Source organism: Ctenopharyngodon idella, chromosome 18, assembly GCF_019924925.1.
Source record: "Ctenopharyngodon idella isolate HZGC_01 chromosome 18, HZGC01, whole genome shotgun sequence".
In the NCBI taxonomy this organism is placed as follows: Eukaryota; Metazoa; Chordata; class Actinopteri; order Cypriniformes; family Xenocyprididae; genus Ctenopharyngodon; species Ctenopharyngodon idella.
In genome coordinates this window covers 28,860,291-28,885,159 of record NC_067237.1, presented here as the reverse complement: position 1 = coordinate 28,885,159, position 24,869 = coordinate 28,860,291, and the positions used below count along the sequence as shown (strand labels likewise).

The 24,869-nt window shown below is 36.6% G+C and overlaps 1 protein-coding gene across 2 annotated transcripts in view; it reads left to right on the top strand.

Annotated features, from left to right (window-relative positions):
• The first annotated feature begins 5,254 nt into the window (after positions 1-5,254).
• Positions 5,255-24,869, top strand: part of sema3d (sema domain, immunoglobulin domain (Ig), short basic domain, secreted, (semaphorin) 3D) — a 43,610-nt gene continuing 23,995 nt past the window's right edge. For both annotated transcript variants that reach the window (XM_051870961.1, XM_051870960.1), the window contains exons 1-3: positions 5,255-5,516; positions 13,676-13,887; positions 22,700-22,860. In XM_051870961.1, the coding sequence (XP_051726921.1) occupies positions 13,707-13,887; positions 22,700-22,860 (342 nt within the window). In that variant the 5' untranslated portion in view covers positions 5,255-5,516; positions 13,676-13,706. The remainder of the gene's footprint in view (positions 5,517-13,675; positions 13,888-22,699; positions 22,861-24,869) is intronic.

Here is a 24,869-nt window from a genome sequence, read left to right as displayed (position 1 = left end):
GGAAAAAGGACTTCAAACTGTCCAAAAGATGGGCAGTTTGTTAAAAAACTTCTCTAATGCTGAAAAAATAATTCACATTTTCAAATAATCTGCATTTCCATCTTAGTGTCATACAGACAAAATGCTTGAGTCAAGTCAGGTTCTTTATTTCATAGTACAAAGAAATTCCTTGTAATATATCCAGATACTTAGTAGGGAATTTACACACAGAAATACAGATGGGAAAAGACTTGCACAAGCATCCCTACATGCATATATATAGTATGCAAATAATATGGTATTGTGTGATGTGCAAAACTATATATATTCATAGTCCTTGTAATGCAACAATACAAAACACTGACCAGGAAATGCTCAATTCACATAAGAATAGAATAGAATATGTTAAATAATTAAAATCACCACATATGTTTTTGCATTATTTGGACTTAAGTTGCATTATTCACTTTGCATTATTAATTTTGTATCAAACAATTATGTCTTTGATTTACTGTACAGAAAACATTTCCACTCTCTTTTAAGGAACTGTCTATGTTATACAGTAGATGTAATATCTGTGTGTGGCATGTTTCGTCACCCATTCCAAAAAACACCCCAGTGGACCTTCATGGTTGATAAAACCCCACAGTTCCTCAAGTAGTTGACTCAGCGTGATTTCATTATTGATTCTTATCCTAATAATTGATAAGCCTGGATAACATGGCCTGCTACATTGTGGGAGTGCTCAGCCAGAGGCCTGGCTCATAGACTGTACTAATGGCATGATTGGCTAATCACTCTTTCTCTCTCTTAGCACTAATAAGTTGTTCAGTGTGGGGAATGGGAACTAAAAGGTCCCTTGGTGTAGTGTTGGCTCTGAGCCCTCAGCGCAGTAGATCTCCACTACAGATTACTGCAGAAATTACTCGCAGATTTCTCTCAGCATTCTGGCTTTCAGCTACGACAGGGATAGATGGTAGCTGAATTGGCTTGCTGTTGGTAAATGAAGACTGTTTTATATCAAAATTTGAAAAAGTTACTGCACTTCCTAGATTACACATTCAAACACTAATGTCCAAATCATATTCTATGCATATATGGGACTGTGAATGTGAGCATTTCAAGGTACAGTATGCAAGCTCAAATTTATCCATTGTTGCCTTAGGCTTAGGAAATGTGGAACATGTATAATGTGTTGCATTCTCATTGCATTGCTACAAATCATAAATGAGATCTCTATAAATCATCAATTAGATTAAATTAAAGGATTAGTTCACTTTCTAATGAAAATTACCCCAAGCTTTACTCACCCTCAAGCCAAGGAATATTAATAAATATCAAGATATATTAATAAATATCCTGACACATCTGAGCTTTATAATGGCAGTGAGTGAAGATCAACATGTATGAGCTGAAGAAAGTGTCTCCATCCACATCCATCCATCATAACCATAATCCACACGGCTCCAGGGGGTTAATAAAGGCCTTCTGAAGTGAAGTGATATGTTTGTATATGAAAAATATCCATATTTAACAAGTTATGAAGTAAAATATCTAGCTTCCGCCAGACCGCCTTCCATATTCAAATTACAAAAAAAACGGAACTGGCGCTGTGTCAATTAAAGGGGCTCTATGGAGGAATGACACCCAGTGGTCGAAATAGGTACTGCAGTCCAAATTCAAAATATTGTTTGCTCCACCCCCTCGTTCAAAGACGCGTGTGGCCAGCTTGAGGACACGCGACAAGAGTGAGCGCAATTGACAATAAAAGCTAAGAAGGCTTACACACTGTAAGCTGATGAGTTGATTTATCTGTGTTTTAATATGCTGTCGTTCATAGAGATTTTTAGATGGATGCAGAGGCTTTTTAGGTCAGGTACAATCTGCGATTCTCTGACTCAGTTTGTTTGCTAGTTTCCATGGCTGCAATACGCGGTGTTTTCCGCCAACTGGCAACCTGTGATGTCGAAATACTATTGGATAAACTGGCAGCACGCGATTTCACACAGACCAAAACAAAGACAGACATTCCGACACGGAACGCACATTTCAAAGTAGAATATCTGACTGTAGCATTGTTTTTCTGAGATACAAGTAGGTGAACTTAGCATGTTTCCTAAATATCTGCAAACATATTGGGGTATTTTTATGCTTTATTAAAGTAAAAATCTTACATATAGCCCCTTTAAGCTTTTATCGTAATTTGAATACGGAAGGCGTAGGACGTAGCGTAAGCGTTTTGAACTGTGAGAGTTTTACACTTTCTTCGTAAGTGGAATATGGAAGGCGGTCTGGCGGAAGCTAGATATTTTACTTCATAACTTGTTAAATATGGATTTTTTTTTACACAAATGCATCGCTTCACTTCAGAAGGCCTTTTTGTCTATTTTTTTATTTCTCTTATAGAACTTTTGAAGAAACATCGGAGACAAGGTTAAAAAAATTCAAAGTAATTCAACTAAGAACTCCACTAAACCTTCTGAACTAAAAGATTTCCAGTAAAATTTCCTCTGGATGCAAGAAAATATATCTGGTTTAATGGCACGGACATTTGAAGGTTATTATTGTCCCCTCTAGTTATTAACTAAAACTAAAACCATTAAAAAATTAAAAAATAAACATTTTCATTACTTGAAATAAAACAAATTTTTGTCAGCTAGTAGCTAAGGCAGCATTTCTCTGTCTCTCTTTTTGTACTTGGTGCACTAAAATAACTAAAACTGAAATAAAATTAATAAAACCTATGCAGACAAATTAAAAAAAAATTTGACAAAACAACAAAATTACTAAAACTAACTGAAATTAAAATAAAAATGGAAAATATATTTAAAAAAAAAAAATCAAAATTTTAATGAAAACTATAATAGTATCTCAATAATACTAAAATGACACTGTCCCTTTGAGTTCTAAGGTTTGTTACTGTAGCACTTGCAATGCATTAGCCAAGTATTCATTTTTTGGTTTGTTGCATGGAGAATGTTTCTGGCCTAACTCACACATACACTTATAGACAACACACTAAAGGTTCTTTCCAGGGGAATATTCCACTTATTTCGTCTTTGGCAGCGTTTTGGGACAGCAAGCCACTTTTCTCAACAACACCCAGTTGTTTTTACAAAGACTGTCCTGCATTTTATCCAAAGCACATCCCAAAAAGGTCAGTAAGCATTCAGTGTAGCCTTCAGTTTTTAGGAATTTCTGCACCAGATTAATCACAATATTTCAGTTGCTTACAGTATATTTTGCCAAATAATACAACTGCATGTTATAATCCCATCAAAAGGGCTTTATGTTTTGATTAATATACCCAGAAGGGCAGCTGAGTTTAGATTCCCTTTCTGAAGTTCTTTGAGTGCAGTATGTCATGATGAATTCATGGGAAAGGGAAAGTATAGCAGGGCTCAGTTTAAACCACATGTATGTAATGCTACTCCAAATGTGGAAGTGAAAAATCAAATCAATTGAAGGGTGTCATTGCTCAGTGCTCTCTCTCTCTCCCACTCTGGCAGTCCTGCTGGCCAAAGACTCATACAATGACTGAATTGTGCCTCACATTCTGTATAGTAACAGGCTTCTGAATTTATTGTATGTGTCAGCCTTCATAAAGAACTACGTAAGTCACAGCACAAATGAATGATATTAGCTATCGTTAATGACGTATTCAGCCAGAGAGAAATGACTCATATTGAGACCTCGACCAAGCCTTGATTTTACAGTGCAGTAGTGACTATTTTTCGGCAGCATTGGATCCATTGGTATGCTGAGTGCTTGAGTCCCTGCCCCTTTGATCGCGAAAGTGAAAGTGCCCTTTGGGGTCACATCGTGGTGCCCCCGCGTTCCCATTTCTCTCTCAACCATGGAGCTAATGGCTGTGGATACCCAGGCGAAGACGTAGAACAGAAGGGACTGTATTTAGACAATCACTCTCCCAATCAATCAGCAAATCTTCCTCTAGTAAAGGGACTAGGGCTCCATTTCATCTTCTCAAACTCCAACAGTATTCCCTCAGGAACTGACGTTGTAGCTGGCTCACACACCTGGTCAGACGATTCTTCAGGCTTGGGTTCTGGGACGATATTGACCTCAGGCTTCAGCTGTGGCATCGTGGCGGTCTCGGATCTTAGTCAGGGGTGGGCTCAGGCTGGTCTGTCACTGGGCTAGTGGCGGAAGAAGGTGCGCTGTGTTCCTCCTCACACTCGCAGATGGTAAAGGGGGAACCATTGGAGAAGAGTACCCAGTCCACGTACTCTTGAAATGTCCCTCAAAGTCTGTCACATGAACAAACATGCAGTCAGCTGTCATCATAATACACAAGATGGTACATTCCAAAAAAAAAAAACCCCGCATGTGGGCCTGGTTCCCCTGCAAGAGGAGAGTTTTAAAGGCTTATTTACAGTGAATTTAGGAAAAATGAACAGGAACAGAACACCCGGCTTAAATACACAGGTGAATGAAACTAGGCCTAAATTAACAACAGGTGTAACACATAACCAAATGTTCGGCAGCAGCATGTAGCGAAGCTGTAAGTTTAACTGCTTCAAAAACAGTGACATCTCGCAACTGATAAATGTGTAACTTTTCAGTTGCTTAACTATTTTAGGCTACTGATAAAGTTTATGTGCTCATATATGTTTCCCTGTGTGCGAGTGTCTATGTGTGTCTGTACTGTATGTGTGTGCGTTCGTATAGGAGAAAGATCTGGAGAAAGAGAGTGTGCTTTCCATAGATAGTTAAATGTAATTTCGTGGGGAAATAGGAAATAATGGAAAGAGTTTGACGTTTTTATCATATTGTTCGTTATATTTATTTGCTCGGTCACTGGTCAGTGTTTGAACATTCGTCAGTCAATCAGAATCGATCATTCAACAGCCCCATATAAAATGAAAGTTATTCATATCAATAAAAATGCTGCTGAGGTCGGGATTAATCGATCTAATCCAACCTCGAGCGTCGATTAATCGATCTAATCCAACCTCGAGCGTCGTTCTAGTCATTATTTTCACGTATGGGCAAATTCTAAGATGTCTGGAATGCAGCGTAATTCTCTCGCATTTTATTCTAACCGAATCTAGCTAATAATTGTTTTATAATAGAAATATAATTTATAGCTTACAGATAAACTGAACCAGTCGATAAATAATAAATAAACTGCTCGGCTCAAGCAGCATCTCCAACTCATGGAAAATGTGTGAATATGTTGAAGCGTGCTTTGCTCTTTCGTGATTCCAGCCCTCCCCTCCCTGCACGCGGCGCTAATTGGCAGTCTCTGCTCGAGCCAGCAGACACGAGCGCCACAGACGCGGATACCTCAGCCAAATTCACAGAGTCCAGTCACACTGAGAGAACAGTTAATTAGTCTTTTTATTTGTTTTCGCTGTATGTGTCTCCCCCTCAATTAAGTTGATGATAGCTTAGTTTGAGAACAGCGGACACGTCTTCAAGATATATCAAGCATGACTTTGGATAATAACGGATCTTGAAGTGTCAAACTGCGCCTCAGACTTCCAGAAAATAACGACAGACACCAGCTCTCACAGGTACCCTTTATTATTAATATTTCCTGCATTTCAGTGGTAAATATTGGGCAGAATAGCACCAAAACCTAATCAAAATGCCCATCTTCAGCAGTTCAGACATATTTTGATGAAGTTTTAAGGTGCATCACCTTTAGTAAGTGACAGTTTGTGTCTTATGACGGGCGATAGTCGTTCGCGATAATCTTTCCTGAGTTATATTATATTATATATTATTTTATTTTATTTTATTATCACATCTTATTATTATCAGGTCTTCTCTGAATGATACAGACTTTAGGGTATAAAATGAATTGCTGACTCTCATGAGGATACATATTTACAGTGATGTTCTTTAAGATCATGCCTGGCTCTCAGCTTTTCTTTTCTCCAGTTATTTTTAGGTGATAGAAAACATTTTATTATTTATTTACATATATTATTATAAATATTTATTATTTTATTTACATATAAATTTATTTTGCATTTCATTTATTTTCATTTATAATTTAATGTAATAATATATTGGTTAATTTAATAAATTAATAATTTATATGTATATGTATATATATATATATATATATATATATATATATATATATATCACAGGTTCAGTTTGCTAAGCCTATGTGTCATCCTTTCCTGTGCCCATTGCAGTTTTCTTCACTGTGAATGATTTGCTACTTGTATTGCTAGTCAGTTGCAGGTGGTATTAGAGGATTGGGACTTGTGATGGGCGTAGCATGTGCGTAGGATGTAATTTTAAGTTTTAGAAAAGTGTGTTCTAATGTAGGGCTCCATGGGGCAGACTATGTGGCATTATGTCACCATAGTGTGGATTTGAAGGAGGAAGACCACAAAGGCTTAGAGTAGCATTTGGCACAGTGTCATTATTCTAAAGAATTTACCTCATGTCATAAGTAGTTTTTGTTTACATGTTTTAAATCCATATCTAACTTTTAACAACTTTTAGAAGTAATCTAGCACATTGATTGCCTCAAAACATGGATTAAAATCCACAAAACTCCCATGGGTGACTTTAAATTAAGGAAATGATTAATAAGGTTATGAAAGTAGATAAGGTTTGTTTTCAAATGGCCAGCCAGATTTTCTGGTGAGGAATGTTTAATGGGAGTAAAGTGTGTCTGTTGTGTCTGTCAAGGGAATGAAAGATGGGAGATTTTCAGTCTGCCTCTGGTCCTCCTCACACGTCCACGCCAACAGCTGAGCTGGGATTGGCATTAACTCTTGACTCTGTGGTTCTTCAGAAGAGTAAGAGGACTAAAGTAAGTCAGGACGTAGTACTTGAGTGGGTTAGAGAGGGCTCTTTCTCTTCCCAGCGGTATTTCCCTCGTGTTAACGGGCCGGATAATACCTCTCTATGATGCACACAGACTTTATGGAAACTCTCTCTCACACACCCCACCGTTTTATGGGGTGAGACCAAGAGAAAGTCTCAGTCATAAGCCAGATGGAGTATATACACACTTTACTGACTATGTGAGTGTGTTTCTTATTAGGTATTGACTGATTAAAATAAATATTAGCAGTTCATTTATCTATATTGACATTTTTTTTTTGTAAAACATGAGCATAGCTGTTTTTATTTAATTTGCATGCACAAGCACACATGCCGTACAGTATAGTTGTACCTGTGTTCTCAATATAATGTTTTGCTTTGCTTAGTTTAGCAAGCTGGACCTCTGACATGTATTTGAAGAGGAAAACATGATACCAGAGAGGGTGGGGAGCTGGATTTCCTCTGTGTATTCTGAAGAATCAAAGTAGGGCGCTAAGTGGCAGAGTGATGGATTCTAGTTGCTGTGTGTGTGTGTGTGTGTGTGTCCATGTCTAAGTGTGTTTACTGTACGTCTGTGGAGCATAGTGCCACCTGGGTGTTAAAAGGCTCTAGCACAGAAGTGTGATTTTTTTTTTTAGACTTCTGTCTCTCTTTCTCGTACATTTTCTCTCTGCCTGTCTCGCCTCACCGTCTCTCCTCGCTACATCAGCAGTATATGAGGCAGTAAGACAAATCAACCTTTGATTCTTTTGAAACCCAAATTTCTTGACTCATTTAGAAGGCAGAAGGCTGTACACTACTGCAGGAACTTCTGTTTAAACTCATTGAAAGAAAAGAAAAATGATGCTTGCCATGCAAAAGTGCCATCATAATGCTAGTTGCCAGGTCTGTGCAACAAAACTAGCCCAGTGGCCAATAAAAAAAAGCCCAATAGTTCAATGCAATTTTCTCCATCAGGGTGGGTTGGGTACAAATAAATAATTAGCAGCAAAAGTAGGGCAGTTTCTTTCATTTGAATCAAGAGATACAGGGGATTTATTTCATCAAATACATGTCATATTTGGGTCAATGACGAGACGGGTCATTATTTTTTTTTTTTTTGTCCAAAGGCCTTAATAATAATAAAAGACAAAGATATGACATCCAAAGTACGAAACAAAAAGGTTTGAATTATATTTTGCTACATATAAAGGTATTTTAAAGATTTTGAAGTGTCAAAAGGTCATTCAGTTTAACCGTCCAAAGGCCAATACAACCATTTCATTTGTGATTAAAATATCTTAAAATGTAATAATTGTATATATTTTTTTATTCTGGCATGATTTTATAACATCATATATCAACATGGTATTAAAATTGGTGCAAAATGGTATTAAAATTATGTATAGAAGTCGTTGCTTTGTTATGAGAAAGAATGTCTGGAAAAATTTATTTCATTGATGTCATTCGGAGTAACCAATGTAACGGGACCATTTTGGATGAAATCATGCGGTCAATATAATGTGATAGGATGTGACATCATTCCGACACCTGCAAAGGACCACATGGTCATGAAGCAAAGTAACTAACTCTCTCTTAACTATTTGAAAAATTCATGTTTTCACTTGCTCATACGCATGTACCGAAACATCGGGTCATTTGGTACAACCGCTATAAAACATGGAAAATGTTGTAATATTTTAAAAACTTGTACTAAATATAAAATGTTTCATTGTCATTTTGCTAGCTAGCTAGATATCAACCTGTTAGCATTTTTTGAAAATATCATCATTCGGTATAACCAAAAGTGTCATTTGGTAAAACTGAAATTTTGGTTAAACCGAATGACTTTTTTGGTGACAAATTTTGTCCATCTTGTAAAAAATGACAACAACAGTGTTAATTGATTATAAAAACCACATAATCTCATTGTTAACACTTAATAAAACTTCAAAATTAATTATATCTCCATTATGTTTTTGTTTTTTTACACTTTTAAAAGTTACCAACTTACACACTTGTAAGTTACCATGACGGTGAACACCACTAAAAAGTAAACTTGCATAGAGCTACTAAAACTGGCTTCATAAAATAGGCCATAGGTTTTAGAACAGATCTATTATGTTTTGGACACATACAACCCTAAGTGTGTGAATATTTGTATCCTAAAATGACTGTGTTCAGCTTTGTCTCTCTCAAAGGGCTCCTGTCAGCGGCCTCACACACCTGAGCACCCTTGATGGAACACAGAATGTCAAATCCCTCGTCTTTTATCCATCCTTCACATGGCCTAAACCTTACACCATCCGCCCCCTCTTCACCTGTGTGTGGGTAACAGTACAGTTTTTAATCCGCTCACTCCAAACACAGCTAATCGACAGGAGGCATTATCCGAGCACTTTGTCTGCTCTCAATTACGGCTATGGAGGTTCCAGGATGTATTGAATTACTCATAATTCCCTAAACCTGTCACTCACAGACAGACAGACAGAGTGTCAGGTATTCCGGGCACATAATGAGGTTTGGGAATGTTGGCAGGGAGGAATTTCTTCACCCTCTTTCTGCTCTCTGTCATTAGATATGCACCTGGCTCTCCTTGAGCTAAGTGCAGGTATGAGAGCTAAAACATGTCCTCCTTTAAAGATGAGAAGGGGGATTAAAAACATATCATTAAACATGGACTTGGCTCAAACAAACAGGTCTAAAGACAGAGCTTCGCCCTTTTTAATGTTTGCAGAATACAATTGAAAGCTTTTTTTACTGTACTCATTCCTCTGTCTAACATTGTGGCGATACTTGATATGTTTTTCATTTGCCTTTACCATAACAGTGCAATGATCTATGGATGATGATGATGATAACCTTCATGAACGTCTATGGATATAAAAAATTTCGAACTTACAGACTGTGTGGAACAGTTGTTGAGGATTAGAAATGAAATTTGAGATTAAATCGTTATGACATCGTCTATTTGTCTGCTTTCGTGCTGTGTGATTGGGCGTTTAAGTCGAAGCCAAAAGACTGTACAAAGTGTCATGCGAATACTATTCAATGAGTTGAACTAAAGGTCTGCTTTTACTTTTGCTCCATATGTAAGCTGTCAGTCATTCAGTTATGACCTGAGGCAATTATTATGTATTCATAACAAATAAGGGAAATAAGATTTTACAAATGTTTTCATTATAGGTATTAAGTTGGGTTGTGTACACATTACCGGGTTACAGAATCACGTATAGACAGATTTTATACACACAAGTGGAGTTATGACTGGAATAAATGGTGTTTTTTTGTTTGTTTGTTTTTTTTTGTAAATGAGCAACTTTTTATATCAGTCTGTGTAAATGCATACAGTGAATATGTCATTGCCTTTATGTGTACGCTGAAAAAAGAGTTGTAGTAGTAGTAACAGCTGATCATGTGATCTCAACATGGCACACGTCCCATAAAGGGACACCCCATGTAGAATAAAACAGCTTGTTCTAAAAGACTGACTGGAGTCTGGAGACTGATATCTAGTCTGTATCTCATGTGAGCATTATTTAATGATATTTCTTAAAATTTATGTTTATTTCTTCATGTAAAACTTTTCTAATTAGCAAAACTAAAAGCACCTTTAAGAAAATATGCTGCATGGTCTGCACTGAACATGGAAATTGCTATTAGTATTTCTAAGAAAATTGATTATTGGGAACCCACGTAAACAATAAATCAATTGAAAATATAATTATAATAGAAATACTAATTGTAAAAACTTTCACTTTACATTTACACCAGTAGTACCTCATGTAGCTATGGCGTGAAACCTTCATATGAAGAACATTTAAATTTATGTTTAAAATTTGGCAAACTTGTTGGCACAGGGTTATTTTCACTAACTACTTTTACTGACCACAATTACTAGATATTTTCCTTATATATTAAGGAAAATTATTTATGTTACTACTTACATTTTGTGTGAAAAGCATCATGTGTGAAAAGCATCTTTACACTACAGCATTTCTTACAGTAGTCTGAAGAAATGCAGTTTCTATTTATACTCACACAAACACGTACCACTTACACTTAGTATAAATAGCCTTTTCTTTATTTGGAGTAATTCAACTTCAGTCATTTAAATACAATTAGAGTCATGTGGAAAAACAAATGAATGCTGCCAAACTAACTTAGCTCCATTTCAGTTCAATCAAACAAACTTTTTTTTTTTTTCTTCTGGCAGCAACAAAACCATGTTTCTGTTTCTCACAAAGCTTTTGAATTTTTCCTCTTTAAAGAACAAAATAGTAGCTGTACAGCTGGCGACCATGTGAGCTGACACTAAGTATAGTAATATAACTAGGCTTAGCTTGTATAAAATATTGAAGCCAGAAAATACAGCCATACATCCGCAGAGCAGTATTTCAATGGTAATTCTGAAGGGGCAAATGATAGGATATTATTTATCTTCTCTAAAAACCAGAGTTGGTCTTAGAAAGTCCAACCGCCACCTTGAACATGATATGAATTTCTTGTGATGTAGTGAAGACAAATTTTTCGTTGTATGTTGTGATTAGTATATGAAAACATAACATGGCCTTGGTGTCTGCATGTGCTTATGTTGATATGAATATTATTTACACAGAGCAAGGGGTAACACTTACACCCGACTATGACCACAGTGAAAAGACTGACCCCTGCCAAGAACAACACAAATACGTAACCTGAGCTCATAATAATGAACTTGCTCTGACCTTTTGTAAAGCTGAATGATATTGTAGTGGACTATGGTCTGTGTTAGGTGTAGGAATCTGTCCAGGAGATGTTTGCATGACACAATAGCTGTGATGTCAAATCAGATGAAAAATGTGTCTTTCTAGAGAAGGAAAAAAACATGGGAAAAGAAGTTCTGTTGTTTGATATATTAACTTCCAAGACTCAGGCATTACCCAAGAGCCCCCGTGCAGATATCGTCGTGACATTTGCTCTCTGAGATAGCTCCCTTAGCCCCTTTAAATCTGCTCTACATGTCATGGATGCTGTATAATCCATCATAATCAAAGCTATCTGTGATGCCTTCGTATTCTTTAAATAAACAGACAAACCTGACTTATGTTATGATGTATGTTATGTCTTATGTTAGAGATGTATGTATGTATATGTATATCTGCTGTGTGTGTAAATATGCAGTAATAGAGTAAATGTGCATTCCTTAGTGACAGTGTATGTCTTTGTCAGACACATCTAAAAAAAAAAAAATAAATAGATTAACTGTGTTTCTGTACGGTACAGAACGGTAGCACCATTTTACTGTTTCTAGTTGAAGAGAGCAGCGCGTCAAAACAGGATTGTTTGTGGTAATGATATTTCAGTGTTATATCCTCTAGTAGTTTTATCTAAAGCCAAATGCGCTTCATTCAAGCCCTTTCAGCTCCGTGCACGTTCTCTCTTTCTCCAGACGTGTCACATTAACAGTGCGTATCCACTGGCATAGACCAGAGCGAGCATTTCCCATTTCAATGGAAGTTGAGCTCAACTCTCAAATGCGAACGTGATGATTAAACAAATTACCATAGTAACAAATGACTATGACCCCCTGCCTCCATCGCCCAACCCTAGACACTATTTGCATGAAATTCAGTATTGTGATTGATATTCACGGTATTGGAAAAAAAAACAGACATTGCAATATATTAATATTAATGACAACATTAATGACACAGACAGCAGAAGGTATATTTGGCTACTGTCACTTTAAGACCTAATACAGGGATCCAAAATAATAATACACATCCGTTTTTTTTTCTTAATTGTTTATGTTCACTTAAGACATAAGCGACTGTTTACGAGGATACTCGCCGAGACAGCCATTTTGACAATTTTGCGTGTTTGTGTCTGTTCAAGCACAAAAAGACAAGAAAGAGAACTGAAATTGCTTTTTGTGTACTGTCTGCTCAGCTCTGTATGTGTGCAAGTTCTGATATGACTTCTCTTTTATGTCTTCTCGTGCTTGAATGTTTAAAGCCAATCACTTGTGGGTTTAAGTGTAAACTCACTTAAACCATAGGCTAAATATCTATAACCTTTTATTGCACATGAACTGTCATAGTCCTCACAAAATATAGAGACATACCGCATAATGATGGAAACATTGCTCAGTAGGTGATTTGATGTCTGACAGTAATTGTCTGACAGTAATTTATTGTTGAAGCCCTCACTGACAAGTCTCTTAACTAATTTCCTTTAAAGCAACCCTGCTATAAATCTACGTAAACCCACTCGTTGCTTGCTGGACAACAAAGTTGAAGTCTCTCCATCCCCTCCTTCATTCATTCATTCATTTGCTCGTTCCTTCATTCAAAATAATGGGACAGTTTTGAGAGCCACCACTCTGGAGTGTGTGAATCCTTCTTCTTAGTGATTCCCTGCTGAATGAAATCTCCTAATGAAGATGGACTACAACAGTTTTTTCACTCTCTCCCACAATTTCATGGCACTCTGTTGACTAATGAAGCAGAGATTCAGACATGATCGTCACCCCAGCCATTCAGCTTTTACAATACTGTTTGTTGTAGTAGCAAGAAAGGGAGACGGGGACAGAGCAGATGAGAGATGGTGTGAGAAAATAAAAGAAAGGCATTTGAAAGAAGGCTGAAAGTGGCTGATTTCATCAAGCTGACCTTTTATTTAGAGACAAACAGATTTAGAAAGCGAGAGAGAAAGTATGTGTGTTGGTGGACAAAAGAAAGGACTTGAATAGAGCAGCAGCTGATGCAGAGCTGCTAAAATGCATAGACATGCCTGAAAGAGACCACAGTAAAGCAGCTGAACATTTGTTTGGGATTTAACAAGTCCTCAACACACACACCTCCCACAGAGATGCCCAGCCACTCCCTTAGATGACTCAATCTAACTGTCCACTTCAACACAGGTCCACAGGAGCAGTAATCTCCTCTCCAGTCATGAAGACTGCTGGGGAACCAGACAAAAAGCGGCAGAGGAGCAGACATCAGCGTCTCCACCAGGTCGGGATGGGACGGTTCTCCGGTGTCTGGTGGTCTACCTTGATGATGCTCTTCTTCTCTCTGCCAAAGGTGGACTGCATGAAGGAGAGTGTGCCAAGAGTTAAACTCGGCTACAAAGGTAAAATGTGTCCTTATGTGACTTTCAAACTTATTTAACATTCTCTTTATTCCTAAAAGCTTTTAATTTGCTTTATGTCGACAGTTTCTTTTTATAATTATCTGTTAAATCTTTAGTGTTTTGCTGAATTTCCATGTATTTATTTTAAACATCTGCTGGAACATTTGTCATTTTTAAAGGATACATTTTGAAGTACATTTTGGAGTGTGATGAGAGGTTTACAACTCACTTGTATGAGGTCAATATTTAGACTGCACATATGACTGATTAGGTGTACATAAGGGATGTGCTGCATATCACAGTAGCAGTATTGTAAGTTTTGTATATTGTATATACTGGGAACACACACACATACTTAGCTATCTAAATGATGATATATGCCATAGACATCTATTGTTTTAATATTAAGCTAATTATAAAATGGCTATAGTTCAAGTAATTCCTCAAAGAAAACTTTATCTTGTATCTTTAGAATGATAATACTTTTGCTTTATGTTTTTATTTTTTATTTTTTTTGCAAATGAGTATGTCCCAAGTTGTTTACAACAGTTTAGCTCACTCAATAGGGAAAATCTGTCGACCGAGAAATTTATTGACGGGTAGATATTTTGGATTATCATTTCTAGCGTGGTTACGCTCACGTGATGTTGTAGTGTTGCACCGTCATGAAAGTTTATGTATTTGGATGCATTTTCAAGCCTTGCCAGTTTAAACATTTAAAAGTGAAAGTGGCATGACGTGTGGCCAAGTGATGTCCCATAATCGGAATTTGTGCTCTGCATTTCACCCATCCAATTGCACACACACAGTAGTGAACACACACCCATTGCTGCAGCAAAACATTGGGAGCAATCAGGGTTTAGGTGCCTTGCTAAAGTTGTGGGTAATGAGAATGGTTCATTCACCCCACCTTAGATCTATGGCTGTCATGATTCCTTGATTAAGCTAGAGTACTCGATTAAAAAAAAATTCCTCGATAGCAATTTACCCATGTCGAGTAACCAACAAAATACCTGAAGTGTTTTATTAAACTATTAAAGATTAAGTAAACATTTGAATTAAATGTAATTTGGCCGATAATAAACAAGGATTTGATCTGCTGTAAAGTGTAACAACACTCTGCCCTCTGCAGGTATTTGTTATAATAAATAATGTGCATAATATAATTGTTTTTATTATGTATATTATGCATTTTAACAGTGTTGTTCTATAAAACTATATTATTACTTGCTTTTGATACTTTATTTGAACCCAGTATTATTGCCGCGTTGTTATTATATATGTATTTTAAGTCATTTGAAAGGCTTAGGTCTTTGCTTATGTAACGGATGTAGACCAGCAAGAGCTGTGCATGTAAACCTCACTCCCCTGATCTCAAGAGGTGCTCTAGCGACTGATGCTAGAGACTGTGGTCTTTAGCCTCCTTGTTAGAGCGCCCAACACCCATGCCGGCGGACCCGGGTTTGAGTTCCGCTTAGAGCGGGGCGGTTCATACAGGAGTGGTTACACTTAGGTCTATTTTTATTACCACAAAAAAAAAAAAAATCTGATTACTCGATTAAACGTCAAAATAATCAACCGATCACTCATTTACCAAAATAATCATTAGTGACAGCCCTAATTAGATCCATGCATTAGGTCTTAAAATTACGAGCCTATCACTCATAATTAGTTTCTTTGTTTTTTTATTACTATTTGCTTGTCTTCACTAAGCTTGTTTACTTACATTAGTTAGGTAGGTATTACATTTTGCTGTGATATTGAAATTATACCTTATTTCAAGCAAAAACAACTATATTATGATATACTGTATATCGTTATCGTGAAATAAAAGTACTCATATCGTGGTTCTCCCTCTTGCTGCGTCAGAAGTTCTAGGACAAAATGGCCCTTTCATAATGAGAGGTTAAATAAGGCCACAACTACTTTGGTCTGGGATTTTACCCAGTACCTCACTGTAACTGGCTGCATCTCTTGTGGTATTTGCTAACCACTGTTGCATGCTGTGAGCGCACTCCCTCCCTCTACCTGTGGTTGTGTTTGATCGCTCGACTGCAGCTGCGGCTTCAAAGGTTTGATAAGTCAATAAGGCGTTAACGCTCTGATCTCGACAGTGATCCCATGAGCACAGCACATTTTAGCTTATCACTGGAGTTAAGTTGACAACACCGTAGCAGTGCCATAATGTTTGGGAGTTAAGGATAAGATAAACGTATGATGCTATAAAGTGAGTGAGGCGTAAAAGAAACATCTGTTAAAAGTAACAACATGTCCATACTCATTTAAGTGCACTGACACATGGATTGTTAAAAGTCATGCATATTTTGTCCACAGTTGTAGATGCATGATAAATCTGCACTGAGCTTTACAACATCAGTAGCACCACTGATTAGATACCATGTTGTTCCGGAACGTGTTTTTGATATTGCTGACAATTGATAAAGTGTCCCTTTGAAATTAATGGTCTTTCTAACCAACAAGAAGTGATAAGTCTTTTCTCCATTTCTCACTTCTATGTTCGATCCCAAACTCAATTTGAAAAGTTAACTGAGTACGGCGTTTGTTTTATGCCACTGAGGAAAATAAAATGCATAGCTCCCTAAAACTGACCCACAGCATGCCAGAACTACTGAAACAGAACCTCATCCATATAAGGAAACTCACGCCAATAAAAATATGAGTGACTGTAGTGAGCGCCCTGTTTATTTTCAGTTTCTTTAGCATAAAAATCCTACCTGCTGTGCATCAGCTTGCCATATATTTTAGTTGCTGTGCTGGGGAGAATGTAACGCGAATGAGTGGAAAGAACAGACAGCTGCTTGGCGTATGCTAGAAATGATGCTTTGTGCATTGACTGACCTCTGAAAAGATTTTCTTGACATTTCTACGATGAAAATCTGTACAGTATGTTGGTTTTCAAGTCCCATTTAAAGTTTTTTCTGTTTTTAAGCATAAATCTCACTAGTGTTTTTAGTCGTATGCTTAAAACACACAAAACAATGGCAACTTAATTTAAGATATATTTTCTGAAAACAAATCTTAATCTTAATCACAATTCCAATCTTCTGTTTTAGTTAGGATATTTTTATTTATTTTACTGGAAAACAAAACGAAAATACTGATTAAGAAGTTATCAGTCTTTTAAAGCTGTCTATTTATATATAGTATATGAGCTTGTACTTGTACTCCATTTAGCTACAGTGAACAGGTCAGTTTGATCTTAAAACTTGCTGTTCAGCTCCATGTTTGGTCCTGTTGGAGAGGATGCAGAAGCAGTCTTTCGCAATCCATCATCTGAGCAGATGCTCTCATAAAAGCATCGGCACCATTTCTGTATCGGTGCACTCCTTTAAAACAGAGTGTGTCATTATCCAGAAGTATGCAGGACTGCGTGCACACCTCAGGGCTGGTCGACAGTATTTTTTTCTCTAGAAGGAAGGCTAAAAGGGTAACATCTGATCTGCATTAGATACATCTCATAATGTTCTCTGGAGTCAACAATATCCTTTCTGTCCTAACATCACTCCTAGATGACAATGTCCAGTGAAACACATCAAAATATTATCTTCAGGTTGTGTAAATATTTCTATTAAAGACAGATTCCCTCGGTACGGGGGTCTTGAGTGAGGGTTATTGATTGTTTTATGAGTGGTATATTTTCTTGTATTTGACATAAAGTGTACATGCATGATGGTATAGACATGCATGAGTGTGAAGCGTTGTGCAAACACAAAGCCTAATTTTGCAATAGGAAAACAGCAATTTAAGGTCTCACAGTATAGTATACAATGAATTTATAACTATATGGCTCCCAGTTGGCTGTGGCTCTCTAAACAGATGTAAAACAAGCAGGTCATAAATATAGTCATGCGTCTTCCTAATGTACTGTACACAGAGTTACACTCATTTCCACTAGTTTGGCTCTCTTCCCAAACCACAGCCAGAATATTGATTACACCTGAGAGTGTAATCCTTTACCGTCTGAGAAATCTTAAAAGAAGTCTTACTCTGTGACATTAGCTTTCACATGTGGCCCGGTTTCTGGTGAATAGCTGGGGGTGACTTAATTTGTCAGCCCCTTAAATTGTGCATTACTTCATAGGTTTGTATTTCACTCATCAAACTTTATGCTTTGCTGTTGCCTAAAGATAAATGATGTACCTGTAGGGCTGAAATAGCTTTAAATGTAAAGACTGAACTGTATAGCACTATGTAAAGATTGAACTGACAATACCTTCTTTATGTTTCCACAGGAAGTCTGTGTTTCTTATAAGAATAATTATTAAGCCACCACGATCAGCAAACCGCAGAAGTGTAGCATTACACTACAAACTTATAAAATTTGACTTATAAGAAGTTCTTAGTGAAGTCATTTCACTCTGTGGCCATTTTGACAATTGCCTTTCTAGTTATGGAAGTATAGCCCCTTTGTACTTAAGTGGGAATAGTCTAAAATTTCCAAATCTGTTTGCCAAGCTTACGTTTCAACATATATTAAATGTTCACAAATCACCAATATAACAAGGATCTTCTACTGAAATAAAATGTATGTATGTATGTATTCATTCATACATTCATACATATTCATTTATTACTATATGTCTAATATTCTCTTGTCCATACAATGAAAGTAAATGGTGACCGCAACTGTAAAACAAATATTTGGTCAATAATGACTTAATTTCGCATATGAGTTGTCTGGACTACTTTTACTACTTTTTAATTTTTTGTCCTTTTTGGAGCTTGATAACCCTTGGTTTTTCTTCCACATCTGTTTTGTGGAAGAAACAGTTCAAACATTCTGCTAAATGCCTCCTTTTGTGTTCCAATGTAGAAGAAATCATATACAAAGCTCCAGACAAAAAAAAAAAAAAAAAAAACTCCTATAAGGGAAAAAAATAGGCGCCAATTTTTTTTTAAGTGCTACAAAAGAATAAACATTTTTTAATTTTGTCATGTGTCACGTTTGCCCTCCTTTTACAGCATCAGCATTTTCATCCATCTTGTGGATGTCCTGGGAACTAAGATTCACTTAAAGTAGGAACTGAATTGCTTTTCCAACTTGCATACAGTCACAAAGATTGTTCTTTACACAGAATCTGAACCAGTGTCACAGACCATAATAATGTCAGCATCACTTTGCAAATGAATATATTTTGTCCTCCTCCTATTGCATCCTATAAATGTTGTTGTATGTCTTGCACACACCCAATCTATTTTTTCTTCATTAGAGAGGTAAATTTGGTGAAAGGCAGCTCTTCACATGCAATTATATGGGTGGTGTTGAATTTCATTTTTAGCTCCTTCCATTCTTTCTCATGTAGACAACAGATTAAGCAAAAATATAAGGATCATGTGATATAGTTCATATATTTAGCAAAATGCCCCTTTCTATAGTTATTTTTAACTTGCTGACTAACGAGTTTATGAGCATTGAATGGCTTTTCTGAGGTAAATTTGACATTATGTGACATTATTGTTCTTAAGCTGTTTTATACCATCTCTTTCCAAGGTCGAAATACTGATTGAGCGATCTGTCAGGCCACAATAAAGAGTGCCAAAACAACATTTATTGCTTGTATTTCATGATAAAATTGACAGAATTTGAAAGCTGAAAGTTTGTTAATTGTTTACTAAAAATAACAAACACATCGAAAGTGACAGTTAAGTACAAATCTTACTGCGATTATGGATGGTTGCGCTACAAATAATGTGAAATTCAGGCATTAGCCTAACAGAAAACAGCAAAGATTAAAAGATATTGAGAATCCATATCAGTATCAATTAAAAACGAGAATTGTTAAGGATTAGTTTGCATCCAAACAGTATTTTGGTGTTTATCTGTTAGTTCATCCACATTGTGTGCACGAAATAGACATTGCCTTCCTGCACTTTTACAGTACTTGGATGTACATTCATTGGCATGTCTCCGTCGTTTTCTATCTCTCTCATGCTGGCACAGCCGTCAGTGTTGTTGCTCGATAGAGATATATCTTTCATTTTGTCATGCGTTTCTGACGCGGAAAGCTAATTCTCGCTGTTCCTGTGCATATTTTTCATTTTTTTCCCACTGCAACTTTGCTGCGCATTGTCTCATTTTATTACATCAACATAAAAGATTTTATGGGTACTCATCACAGAACATGCAGGTAAAAAGGCACACAATTTCTTAACATGTAAATTTATTTTGTCGCCAGTGGTGATCTCAGCAAAAATATCACTCGCAAATTAATATTTTTTGTGGCAAATGCGACCGTTTTAGTCACAGTTTGGAGCCCTGATATAGGTTCTATAATGACTTGTGGGTGAGCAAATTATTACAGTAATTTTTACTAGGCTTTATTACTCTAAAGGCAGGAGTTCTGTTGCTATAATTGCCAGATTGACTGTTGCGATTTCTGCCATTCCTTTTTTGTGGTCGTCTCCTCCTTATACTTTCTCTGTAATTCATAGACTGCTATGAGTGAAAGTGAGGGGTTTATTCTCCTGAGGGGTCCAGATAAAGCCCCAGAGCTCCAGATAAATCTCTGTAGACCTCATTACTAAGCAGGGATCTTTCAGCAGGGTTCTGACCTAATACTGTTTGCAGAGTAGATTAGCATCAGCTAGTCAGGCGTTAGCATGAATGGGGTTTTATTTTGGAGAGGATTTTTTTGTCTTGTAAATATTGATCAGAAACGACCCATTCTTGACCCTGCACCCCAGAGAATTAATAGTTAAGTCCTAAAATTTATTCAGCTTCTTGATGCTCTAGACGCCCCATGACCTGATCACAAGAGAGATGTTCAAACAATATTTGCGTACATGGCAGACGGCAGATGCCGAGAGGTAGCAGAAAATCGAGATATGAAGAATGAACGCCAAATGGTGTGTGAATGTGTGAAATTCAGAATTTAAAACAACAAAAAGAGGATCAGAGAACATAAATGAATCTACAGACCTGCTTTCCATAGTGTTTAGGTGCGCACTGCCAGATTTTCTTGCTTTGAGGCTGCTGGCAGATGGTTATGTTTGAGTGCATGGAGAGTAGAACATAGGGTGGAGAAATGTTAGGACTCTGTCCAAGTCTACAAAGACTGTGTGCTTTAGTCAAACGTCGTGACGCGTTTCAAAAATATCTCAAGAATTATGTATCCAGAGAGTTTGGTTTGTACGCACCGAAGAGAATATGAACAATGCTTAACAACGTCACCTTTAGAGATTTTCCATCTCTCTTATGTTGGTGTTGATAGCTTGTAACTTTTAAGCTGATTTGTGTTATCGTGTCAACTTTTGGCTTACCTTCATTGCATGTGCAAACGCCAATCTCAACCGTATCTCAGCTGTCTAAGCTGTTAACCAGCATTCTTCTGCAAGAATAACAGAATGTGTCATTGCTCCCTCAGAGACCACAAGAGGTAAAATATGAAACATACTGCAAATGAACCATCGAGCTAATCTGCCTCTGTGTTGACATGTGAGAACTGATAGGTGGAGCAATTAGATCCAGCTGAATTCCTACAGACAGCTTAGAGGCTCGTTTTTTTGTGTTTGGCAGGTGAAGTGAGGTTTTGTAGACGGGTGGATGTTAAAGAGAGGATAACATTTATGACACATAGATGACACATAGCCCCAAGGTTATTGATATTATAGATCATATTGAATATAGAGATAATGGAGTCTCTTAGTAAATTAGAAAAATGAGAGGATGGGGGGTGGGTGGGTAGAGCAATAGGTGTGAGATGATAAAATCTCAGATTTATTGCTATACTATTTATTGATTTTGTGTTGTGTTTTCATGTTTTATGGGGACTTTCCATATACATAATGATTTTTGTACTGTACAAACTGTATACTCTATTCTATTTACCCCTAAATCTACCCCACAGAAAACTTTCTGCATTTTTACATTTTCAAAAAACATCACTTTTATATTATTTATAAGCAGTTTTCCTCATGGGGACCAAAAATGTCCCCACAAGGACAAGGATTTCGGATATTGCTATTTTTGTGGGGAAATTTTGTCCCCATAACGTAGAGTTTACCACGACCACACACACACACACACCTCATTCGCACAAAAATGTTTTTATATTCTCACACAATTTGCTATTTTATTTTTGAGTTTTTGAATTTTGATACACATTTTACTGGAAGGAAAGCGGCTCAGCAGACTTAATAGAGTTCTCCATTTTGTTTCATCTTTCAACTTTTAAAATTGCTTAGGAGAAATAATAATAGAAAAAAATAGAAACAAGACAATTGTTGACATATACTCATGCGCATGCTCATTCACACATAAATGTTCTTAGTCCAAAATAATAGCCGAAAATATAATTTTTAAGTTAATATTCTGATCCACACTTCTATTTAATATGCTTAAATGCTTATAGGAGAAATTAAAATAGAAACAAATGAGACAATTGTTGATGTACAGCCTAATTCAGATCATTTACAGTAGTCCTAAAAATTTGGTGAGAAATGTTTGAGTTCATATTGAAATCTCTTTTGACTGCAGACTTTGGATTTGGCTAATCTGAGCACAGTTTGAGACATTGTTGAGATACCTTCTAAAACTCTAGAGGAAGCACATGCATGATCATTTAGATCTTTTTCTTGGAGATTTAAGCAATGTTTCCAGTGGGCCAATTCATCTTATTGCTACTTAAAGATCTTTTATGATTTTAATATTTTTTTATATATATATATTTTTTTTTAAATGAACTTTCATTAGAAAAGCTTCAGTTTTCATTCTGAATCTGTTTGTGCATACAGTACATTGTGTTTATGTATGCGTATTTTTGTATTGATGACCCTCATTTGACTTCTCCAGAGCTGATCCATTCTCAAAGTGTGGTGCCATTTGTGGGTTCCAGCCAGGGACAGCAGTTTCAGACAGTACTTTTGGATGAGGAGAAAAGCCGATTACTGCTGGGAGCCAAAGACCACATTTACCTACTGGACCCAGACAACATCAATAAACACCCCAAAAAGGTAAGCACACACACCTTAAAGGACTAACACCTGCAGACATGCAGAATCAGGTCTCCGAAAAGGCATGTAAAGACTTTACACTATGTGTGGTCTGGGGCAGAATTTAGCAATTTGTTCCATAGAATCATTTAGAAGAGCATTCACTCACTCTCAGACTGGTTGACATATTTCTTTCATTTGGAAAAGCAGCCTTACATAGTGTTTTCAATAGATGTGAGGATTAGAATGAAGTCTTAGAATGCCAAGCAAAGTGCACCCACTACCAGTGTTGGGGCTAACACCGTGTCCTAACCAGACACATTGCGATAAGATTCCAGCGACAAACAATTTGTCTGTCCACAGCAGACGTGACGCAACTATGAGACGTGATAAAGTCAATCAAAAATCACAGCCAATCAGAGGAGCGTGTGGGCAGGCTCTCTCGGCAACGAAATGGATACATAATCAAATTCATGAATATTATGCCATTTTAACATTATAAAAAAATTGCTTAGTTACTGTATGTCATAGCATACACTTGTCTGTTCACAATGAGTTGACAGTTTGTACGTTCGTGTTTCCTTTTTTTTTTTTTTTTTTTGAAGATCCGAGGTGAATTTTCCATGGTTGCTTTCAGTATGGCGAAATGACACTCAAAATGATATTCAAACTCACATTAGATACTTTTAACATTAAATAAAACACATAAACAGTACCTGAGATTATCATTGCCATACTTTGTGTAGTTGTTCCAGCCGCAACATTGCAGAAAAATAGAAACCGTTTTTAAAATAGAATCATCGCGTCGCTGTCACGGCTAGTTAGAACAAAAACTCTGATTAACATGGAAAAGATACCTTTTATCGCATGTCGCGGTGTTGCGTCTGGTTAGGACACGGTGTAACATATTACAAGTAATGTGAGTTACGTAATCAGATTACTTTTTTCAAGTAACAAGTAATGCATTACTTTTAAAATTACAACAAAATTTCAGTGTTTCAAATAAGTAATGTTACTTTGTTTTTTACATTTATTGACTGACACTTTTCTCGTCCCCATGTTGAGAGTAATCGGCACTAAGGTGCAGAGGCAATGTGTGCGCTGCGCAGACATGATGGTTATTGTAGTTATATCAAATGTATGTTTTGTATGAGTGAGTGTTTGTAAACTAGATCCTGTATAGTACATTTTCTGAAGAAAAATGGTGCTTGTCAGTGCAAACATTGCTGCCATGATCAGTGCAGTATGTGGTTGCTAGGATGTTGCCAGGTAAATCAGAACCACTAATACATTTTATGCCAAAGTATTTGTCTATCTTTTGCCAAACAGGTGCATGTTTTTATTTTGAGACCAAATGTATTTTCCCTTTAAAGCTCTTGACTTGTCAACTGGTTACACTCCTGTACTTGGACAACATAATCTGGGTTAAACTAAGTACAAATCAAAACTGTTTATACCTTTCAAATCTGACAAAAATGTCTGATAGCATAGTGTGAGAGTCTTTGGATCTGTTTGGCTTATGAATACATTAAAAGTAGTAGGTATTTAAGTGTATTTATGTGTGTCTCTGCCATAAGAGGTCCTTTAGTTCACTTTATACTTTCACTCCAACAAGTTCCCACAGTTATTTCACTGTCACATCTAGATATTCTCATAGCATCACCATACAGAGCAACAGAGCTGACCCTACCACTATCACACCTGTCAATCACTGTCTCCACAGTGGTCCCATGACAAGACCACATCACCTTCTCCTTCAGTTACCTATTTTAGTTTTAGTTACCTATATTTCCTCGTATATTTTTTTTGACCATGTATTTCAATCTAAATATATTTAAATTGTCCTACATATATTTTATAAAAATACATTTTGCATTACCTATATTATATAACATACATTTAGAATATATTTAAAACATATGTTTTGGGCAATATATAGAATTTTTTTTTTTTTTGGCCATATAGGCACCTAATGCTTTACTTCTACGTGTACGTTTACATAAGACATGCATGTGTGTGTGTGTTTATGA